Genomic DNA, 9,881 nt, shown 5'->3' on the forward strand with positions numbered 1-9,881 from the left:
CTATTTCAGAACCTTTGGATTCTGATACACGAAAAGCAGGTAAGTGTAAAAAAAGGAAAATGTTTATTTTTATGCAATGGTTTGCAAAGCCAATGTATTTAGTAAACACTAATTGATTTCTTTTTATTGATAGGAGGACAAGAGCCAAATGTTTCCCAAGAAAAGCCAAGAGTCATAGTAGATATGAGAGAGTTCAGATCAGAGTTGCCAGCACTTCTGCATAAAAAAGGAATAGACACTGAACCAGTCACCATTACAGTAATATTTTCATTTTAAATTCTACAATAAAGTTTTGTAAAATGCAAATACATGCGTATATAACTGAGTCATTTATTTTTCTACAGATTGGCGACTACATTCTTACTCCAGATATTTGTGTAGAAAGAAAATCGTTATCAGATCTAATTGGCTCACTTAATTCAGGAAGGCTGTACACACAATGCACCCAAATGTGCAGAAATTACTCTCGCCCAATGTTGTTAATAGAATTTGATCAAAACAGACCATTCCAGTTGCAGGTATTTTATATTTTTTTATATCACTTTTTTTAAGCATTTTATAAGATAAAGGAATTATTTTACAATTTAAACGGAATATTTTTCAAGGGACACTATGTTGTATCAAAGGATATATCAGGTGCAGATGTTCAGCAAAAACTACAACTTCTAACATTGCATTTTCCTCGCTTGAAACTTATATGGTCGCCCAGTCCGTATGCAACAGCTGATTTGTTTTTTGAACTTAAGGTACAGACTGGACTTATTATATATATAAATATATATATATTTATTATTACTATTCAATTTAGCGCAAATGGTTATCGTGCAAATATGTACATTCTAGCATGGAAGACCTCAACCGAATGCAGTGGATGCTTCTGCGTTAGGAGAAGATGCCGGGGTGGATGCACTCCTTACTGAACGGTTCAATCCGAGAATACATGACTTTTTACTTAAACTTCCTGGCATTAATTCCAAAAATATATCCCGATTAATGAATAGAGGTGTCTCACTGGATCATCTGATAAAATTAGACAAGGTAGTTTGCACAAGCATTATGTCTTTTATATCATTTATTGAATTGGAAATGTTTTTTATTTATTATTTACATGGGAAATATTTATGGTATTATGTACCCAAAAATAACAATAAACCCATAATTAACAATATGACAATGACTAAAGCCTCCCCCCTATTGTCTATGTTCCCACTGATAAGAAATAAAATAAAAATTAAATTAATAAATAAAAATAAGAAACAGCTACTACCCCCTCTTTAACCTTCAACATCCCAGGGACCCAACTCTAAAATTTAGAATTAGCTTCACATACGGTGCTTGAAAATGATGCGGAATGCATCGAAACATGTGTCACAGTAGATTTTAAGAAATAGTGGTATTTACCAAGTAAAATATTAATTAAAAACAAATATTTCAATTTCATTATTTTTTGTAAGCTCTAATCGGCCCGTTATTAAGAATAGATATCTAGTTGTGGTATAATAGGGTTTTATTATTTTTGATTACTTATTTTATTTTTACTTTATAGCAACAAATTGATTTTTCCTATATGTTGTTATTTCATTACCTCACTTTGTTCAGGATGAGTTAAACGAAATTTTGGGAAATAAAAATGACGCTGAAACTCTTTGGACTATACTCCATAATACTCATAAGCCCCTTCAATCAAGTGGAGATGGTAAAATTATGAAGAAAAATAGATTTGGAAAGCCCATGCGCGGAAAAAGATTTTAAGGTAATGTTTCTTTATAAATATATACATATTATTTGTGTTAAAATTTTGTTTCACCAATCCTTTCTTAATTTTTTTATTTTTCCAGGTGGAGTATGAGGTTACTACAGTCTTATACCTTCTGGTTCTTCAATAACATCTGTGGGAATCCAATATCATTAAGTTGGAATTATTATTTTACATGCTAACCATCCCATGATTATTTTGAATCTCAGAATACTTTATCCTCACAATTAGTTCTATGTACCTTTATTTTCTTTTATGCAGGTAACACCAGTCCTTACTAGAAAAACTTACACACTGAGTACAAAACCCAAATTAAAATAATAATTTATTTCATTTATTAATTATCACTACAAAACACAAATTGTCCAGTGACAATTTTATAAATGTCTTATTTTATCAAAATTAATTTTACATTGTCTATTTTGCACAAACTTCAAACACTTAAAATATGTGTATTTATGTACTCCTCATATTTTTAAATGAGCTTTGGTTATGTTATCTAAGAAAATTTTGCATGTATTTAAAGGAGTGTTATATAATTGCTCTGTTAATAAGGATAATAAAACAATTTTAAAAAATACTTTCATGAATTATATTGAAAAATATTTATCAACAAGAGTTTTTTTATTTATTTATTTAATAACATAAATAATATAAACTGAGGCATAGTTTCAATAATTTAATTAATGTACGCATTAACATCTTTAATGAATTATGTTAGTCATAAAAAATGTAAAATTTAAATGTTAACACATTTAAGTTTAACACTAGAACCGCTGAAATTGATTTTATTTAATTTTAAAAACAGTGTTCTTCTGATGTACACAAATTATTAAATTCAATATAATTTGAACGAAAGAGACTTATGCTTAAAAATAAATATCAAATTGAAGTCAAACTGAAAGGTCTAAGTGCTGGCCAAATGTCAAGCGACTTCAACCCGACATGCTGCATGCCTATAAACAAATTTCCATCTAGTAGGTAGTAAATGGTTACAGTCAAAAATCAACATTTTACTCTCTAATTGCTTAATAATAATTATTAAGAAAAAACAAATAGTTATTTGAAATATACTTAATATTTAAATATGTGAATGAATTTTTGTTTAAAAGATACCAAGTTTTTGGTACCAAGTTTTCAAATATATTTTTTATGTTTAACTGGTTCTACATAGTGTAGAAATTACCACTTACAATCATCAGTTGTAATGTGGTATTCTGTATTTATATAAGTGGTGGAAACAACCAACAGGACAAAGAAGTACAAACAAATAACAAACATTTTCATTTGTGTCCCGGCAACAAAGTGTTAATAAAAGGCTGTACTTTTACAATCAATTTAAATAACTTCTGGCAACACTCAAAACGCGGCAAACAATAAATATTATACACAACGTAATGATAATATATTTGAACAAAAATATCATAGGTCACTCTCTCCATTGGCTGTTTTTATCTGTAAGGGGAACGTAGCAAACGCCCATCAACTTTTTTGTCTTCACGGAACCATCTTCTAATTTATCCACCTTAGAAGAAACAAAAGTAAATTATTTTTCTAAACAATTGTACTGTAAATTTTGTAATGAATTTTAATCATATTTTTTTTTTTTCAATTATTATACGAGACTTTATTGAGGGAATCATCCTATGAACTACCTCTATTGACGTTAAAATGATTAAAAGTCCATGAAAACTGTCCATCAAAACTCCTCCCTTAGTTTTTCCCTCTACCTCCTTCCTTAAACTCCCTTTTTCCTTTGCCCTCCTTATTATCATCTTTTGTAATTTATGTTTTTTTTTTAAATATGTTAATTTGTAATTTATGTTTTTTTTTATGTTTAAGTACTATCTACCCTCTGATTGCAAACAGCTATATATGGTATCAAACGTTTTTATCAATATCACTAGTCTGTTTTTGGTTGGTTGGAAGATATTTCTTTTTAGCAATAAGCCCGCCAATGTACTTATTTATTTTCTGAACATGAAATTTAAATAAATAAAAAGTGAGCATAAAGAATTTATATACATATTGGTATACTTCTCCCTTAAAGATAGTTAGTATAAATAAAAAATTCACCTCGGTTACAATTTTAAAATGAAATTCAGTAATGAAATGTTGTAAACGTGATTGCCTACCATCAATAGGTATTTTAACTAGTTATCTAGTTTGTCTTAGAGCAATATACATTCAAAAAACAATAAAATAATGTATTAAATCGTTTTAAAACTTTATGCTTTGTCAAAATTAAGTAGTTAGCGTTTTAGGAGTTCAGTTCATTTTGGAAATTCAATGTAGATAGCGTCTTATACGCCTGAAAACTAGAAGTAATTTATTTATATATTTTTTTTGTTTGTGTATATTTGTATATAACGGTCAGTTGATAACATACACCAAATATCTCAAAATGTACAAAAATGAAGTTAGAGCACTTTACGTAGGGCACGTCGATATGGGAAAAATAAAGGAGAATATCAGCAATGGTTAAAGCACTCGAGGTAGCATACCCATATTCGTACAAGGTTGTGTAATTTGGACACATTAATGTGCATATGTCCCTTGAAAACAGGCTTACCTGGGTTAAATGCTGAGATCCACCTTCGGGTCCAACCGGTACGATCAATCTTCCACCAAGCTTTAGTTGGTCGATGAGCTGTAAAATAATATATTGCAAGATGAAAGGATCGCTGTAGAGGAGTAGACAAAAGTAAAGGGGTAGACAAAATTAAAAAAAGAAAGCTCCAAATACTCTGTATGACAGGTAAATGCGATCACAGGTGGATGGAACTCTATATCCATAAAATAAGAGTGTGTTCTTAATCACTCAATTTTATACCAAAGATATGCCTCGGGTGAGACGAGATAACTACGACGCGATGCATAGTAATATAGAAGACATATGATTGAAAAATAAGTTTAAAATTCTGGATACTTTCTTTGAACATCCAAATGGAAGATCTGCTCCATATCAAACGTCAAAAATAAGAAGTTAAATATTATAATTAAAATGTAATATCGTTTTAAAATCACTATCAATTGTATAAAGGTATTTGTACAATTGATATAGTACATATATTTAGTATATAGTATATGTAAGTTACATTTGAATTATAAAATGGAAAATCACAAAGTTAGTGCTTCAAATAAAAAAATATTTTTTGAATGTTGAAAGCATTAACTTTGTGGATCATATTGATATATTATTTCGAGAAATAAAAAATACTTTGTGTTCTGATCCACTCACATTTTTATTAACCAACTAGTTTCGGCAACAACCTGTTGCCCTCTTCAGGGTTTATTTATTACTTGTAATAAATAAACCCTGAAGAGGGCAACAGGTTGTTGTCGAAACTAGTTGGTTAATAAAAATGTGAGTGGATCAGAACACAAAGTATTTTTTATTTCTCGAAATAATATAAAAAATTATTAGTTAAATTTTGTTTGAAAGAAGGCTAGAGTGAGCACAATGCTATTTAATATTGGAAATGTTGGTCATACTGACATTTATATTTGACATTTTGTGGAATAGGTAAGTAGTTACGAGTGACATTTACTATTAAGAATAACTATGAGAAATTAGGATGAATCTACCCGGAATTCCACTTTTGGTATGCCAAACACTCTTAGAATAAACAGAAAGAGTCATCATAACAGAAGACATCACACACCTTTTAAATAAATGACATTTATAAAAAATAAAAACTAGGCAAAAAAAACATATCCTCAGTAAAATATATCGCTCACTCCTTTCAAGAATGTCATAAATCAAAAATCGTCAATTTTCAGTTGTGCATGTTTTCGGAATGCCCAGAAAATGTACTATATCCCAGCAAAAGCGGCATATTTTTAACTTAATATTTACCCGCTACAGGGCAGAAAGTGTTGTTTTTGCATTTTGAGGAAAGGGTATTATTTAATTATTTTTTTAAATATAATAATAATAATAATAAAACCCTTATCCGCACCCCAATGGTGCATAGGGCACTGTGTCTTAAAAACGCAGTGTTATCATGATCGTTTTACTTATGAAGGAAAGGTGATCAGCCCTCCGCTTCAGGTACCAGTCCATGGTAATATTGAATAAATATTACAGTGAAAAAATCACTTATAATATACTAAATACACTTTAAATATACTAAATATTTTTCAAATGGAGAAAAAACCTTCAGGTTTTACCTAAAAAGATCTGTTGCACAATAAAAAGTTCAGTAAGTTGCTTCATATTTATTTTAAATATATTATATTATATTTTTAAACTTAAAAAAAATCTCCTGAAAAATCAAGTCTTTTGATATATGACGTTGTTGAAAGGAGTGAGCGATATGTTCATAGCAGTTCAAATTCAAAATTAAGTAGCACACAGATCAAAAACTATAATGAAATAAGGACTCGGGAGCACATAAAATGGAAGAAGTTTTGCCTCTCTTAGCAGTCCTTATGTAGGAATATATATGTAGTATAATGGAACGCCGATAACATTGTGAGAAATTAAATAAAGCTTTAAATAAATAATTATTTGGAAGATGTTTTACTGTATATATATTTGAATAAAAATAAAAACTTACGGCATCTGGCATCACGGGAGCAGCTGCACCAACATGTATAGCTTTGTAGGGAGCTGCTTTATTATAGCCTATTCTTCCATCCCCAACTAAAGTAAAAAAAAAAGTATATGATTTACACACAACGAAGGTTTGATAGTCCCAAGAATTAACAGTAAATATGGGAGTCAAACACTGCAATATATCATTCCAAACATTTTTAATTTGTTGCCGATGGATGTTAGAGGTCAAAATAAAATATGGAACAAAAGCAAAATAAAGGAATGGGTAAATAATTAAGAGATAATTTTATGAAAATTGTAAAAAAGTTTATATTCTTAATTTTTCTCTCTTTTTTGTGTATATATTAGGTTAAAATGGTTAAAAACAATAAAAAAATGTATGCAAAAAGTACTCCACCGACAAGACACACAAGTAAAAAAAAGTTTTAAAAATATACGTAGTACTATATAATATTATCAAATAAAAAATATTATTCATGTTCCAGTGTTCCACCACCTCAATAATTTTTTTTAAGAAATATTTGTTTTTATTATTTATAAAAATACTTTATTCATACTATTTCATACTATTTCTGTGAGCCTAAGTGGCTGATTATTATAAATAGGTAGGGCTTTTTTAAACAAAAAAGGTCCCGGTCTCACTTCATGTCAACCTTTTTACTAAAAGAAATTGTTCATTACCATATTTTACCATTTTGACGAATTATATAAATATAGATTGTAATTATGTAAACGCAAACATTGTTTTGTCTAATTGATCTATAATTTTTTTTTAAATATATCGTGAAAAAGGGTGCTGGTTTACATGAAAAAAAGGGTTTTTTTTCATGTAATGGCGGAACGGCGTTCCAGAATGGAAATAGGTATCAAACTGTGGTAAAGTGGGTTATAACCAAAAAAATATGTATTATTTGATTGATTCTATTTTTATTTTATTAAATATTATTTATTCACATTGGTAGTTACATAATCTAAAATTATGGCATAATACTAATGTAGAATATGTCCTTAAAGACACATCCTGCAAACTACTAGAAATGGGTTCACTTTGAAAAAGTTTGTAAACCTGATCTTATATGTGTAAATATATTTTAAAATAAATATATAGCCATTGAGTCAAATATCTTAAAATGTATGAAGAATTTTTAGAGACAATTATATGGACTCTCATTCGGAAAATATCATAGTAAAACCAAAAATCTAACCCACAAGTTCAACTCTTCCAGAACTTAACAGTGCCGGGTTGTCCTTATTAATATTTGATCGTGCCATAGATACAAGTGAAGGTATGTGGTCTATTCCGACTACTTTTCCTGATTCTCCAACCATCATAGCCATACAGGCAGTCAAATAACCTGACCCAGACCCAACGTCCAAGGCCGATTCCCCAGGAGTGAGGTGATCCTTAAGGTATTCCAGTACATGGGCATGCTGAAAACAATAATGTTCCCACTGATAAGAAATAAAAAAATAATAATAATAAATAAGTAAAAATAAGAAACAGCTTCTACCTCCTCTTCAACCCTCAACGTCCAAGGACCCAACTGTAAAATTTAGACTTAGCTTCACATACGGTGTTTGAAAATGATGCAGAATGCATCGAAACACCTGTCGCAATACATTTGAAGAAAAAGTGGTATTTACTTAACAAAACCGATAGATTTTACCACAAAGTGACTGCCAAATCAAGTAATGAAATGATTTTATTTAATTGATCCCTACTAAATAAATGGTAATTATTTACTACGTACCATATGAGGGGCACTTATGGTGACAGAATAGCCGATTGGTTGAGGTGCATCTATGTATGGGGATCCAGGGCAGTAATTTTTTCTGTCCACAGCTAGCATAGCACTTTCTACTTCATCTGATTTTATGATTGCATTTGCTGGAAAGTTTTCAGATTCATTACAATTGTATCAAACAAACCATCGGACTGTTTCACTTCAAGCGTATTCACAAAATATAGAATTCAATTACGTTTCATACAAATCATTGCTACATTATCAGCCCCTTCATATTACATGTTTATTAGTGTCAGACTTAATTTCAAATTTTCATATCTGCTTTTTATTTTTATTTGGTCACGCTATATCTTTATTACCTTTTTTGGTACCTACCTGAATTCAACGAAATCTGAAATAAAAATCTGTTTTACTGTTTTTTTATCATTTACTCTCTTTACATGCTCAAATACATATCACAGCATCCGTCTCTAATTTGATCCATAATCATTATTTTATTGCTGCGTTATTTCCTTATTATCCCTATTAACACATTTCGGATGGGTGTTTTTTATGCCTGTGGACCACTGGCGACGGGATTTTATAATTGTGTACATATAGTTTAGACTTTTACAAAGAGATTGGTACATTATATTTATATAAACACATTAAATAATTCCTTCTTTTCTGACTTTTAAATGAAGCCGGCGCAGAAGGTAAAAATTACCCTTCCATCCCATACCTTTCCCGTCCATAGTGTGTTAAGTTCATATAACAAATTGCAGATACACTAATTTAATCTAATTTCATCCTTCTCTTGCACCAGGTTGTATTGTATGCTGCTAGTTTGGCTTTCTTTTCTTTTGAGATTCCAATAAATTAATGCTTCCCGCATACGTCACATCCAAAGTCATAAAATATAATAAAAATAATAATAAAACATTTCATTATACCATTATACTGTTAGGTATATAATATTTTGTTATACTTAAGTACATTACCTCTAAGATTTTTCACCATATCAGGATTATCTTTCCCGTGACTTCTCCAAGCCATGTTCGGTATTCTTTTGAAGAACTTCGTGATGTTTTCGAAGTAATTACATAAAAAGTCAATTATTTAACTTTGTCAAACCACTTTGTTTAAAATGTATAAAAAAATCGAGAAAGTTCAGGAAAATTTATATACTTATTTCGATGTGTGCAATAAAGACAAATGTAATATTGTAACCATTTAAAAAAGAGATGTAAACCCAAAAGCTTATCGATGTTCAATCACTCCGAAAAAAATAAAAGATTATTTTTAACAAATTTTCAAAGATCGCATTACTATTTTGATATAATATTTTGACAGCTGTATACGTGACGTCACGTTAATTTGTAAGGTAGCCAGCACACAAACGTCTAGTGCGCAAGCGTCATAGCATTTTCTTCTTCGCTTCGGAATTCCAAAGGCACAAATAATCTAAATGAAAATACAGTTTTTTTCAATGGGAATAATTTTTTTATAGGAGTTCCATGAATCTTCAAAGCGATTGAATAATAAATTAAATGGTAGAGAAAATAAATAAAGGGCTCTTAATTTTAAAATATAGTAATTTTGACATCATTTTATTTTGGTGAACATTTTTAGACCTTGCTAATAACAATAGTCAACACAATTTTTGGGTCTGGGTTCTGCATGTGATATTTTGGTTTCTCTTTTGTTACAAATAAAGAAAAAAATCCGATAAAAGTTTGCTTTTGTAAAAACTATAGCAATTTTTTGAATTGTCAAGAAAAATTACTTTTCCTGTTGCTCATAAAATCAGTTAAAATCTTTAAAACTTACTTATTGACGT

At 29.6% G+C, this 9,881-nt stretch overlaps 2 protein-coding genes across 2 annotated transcripts; one reads left to right on the forward strand and one right to left on the reverse strand.

Annotated features, from left to right (window-relative positions):
• The first annotated feature begins 6 nt into the window (after positions 1 to 6).
• On the forward strand, positions 7 to 2,369 carry mei-9 (DNA repair endonuclease XPF mei-9). The gene is made up of 7 exons (XM_088270132.1): positions 7 to 39; positions 134 to 258; positions 345 to 518; positions 606 to 746; positions 844 to 1,038; positions 1,600 to 1,753; positions 1,839 to 2,369. The coding sequence occupies exons 2-6, from the start codon at positions 184 to 186 to the stop codon at positions 1,750 to 1,752; spliced, it is 738 nt and encodes a 245-aa protein (XP_088126258.1). The 5' UTR covers positions 7 to 39; positions 134 to 183; the 3' UTR covers position 1,753; positions 1,839 to 2,369.
• Positions 2,370 to 3,041: 672 nt separating this feature from the next.
• Positions 3,042 to 9,415, reverse strand: LOC148303321 (protein-L-isoaspartate(D-aspartate) O-methyltransferase-like). Its single transcript, XM_088270133.1, has 6 exons — positions 9,043 to 9,415; positions 8,069 to 8,205; positions 7,523 to 7,748; positions 6,319 to 6,404; positions 4,329 to 4,406; positions 3,042 to 3,281 (listed from the first exon to the last, which is right to left on the reverse strand). Exons 1-6 carry the CDS (start codon positions 9,095 to 9,097, stop codon positions 3,186 to 3,188), a joined length of 678 nt encoding a protein of 225 aa, XP_088126259.1. The 5' UTR covers positions 9,098 to 9,415; the 3' UTR covers positions 3,042 to 3,185.
• Between the last annotated feature and the right edge of the window lie 466 nt (positions 9,416 to 9,881).

Source organism: Brachycentrus maculatus, unplaced genomic scaffold, assembly GCF_059751285.1.
Source record: "Brachycentrus maculatus isolate JH-2025_06_01 unplaced genomic scaffold, ASM5975128v1 h1tg000372l, whole genome shotgun sequence".
Lineage (NCBI taxonomy): Eukaryota > Metazoa > Arthropoda > Insecta > Trichoptera > Brachycentridae > Brachycentrus > Brachycentrus maculatus.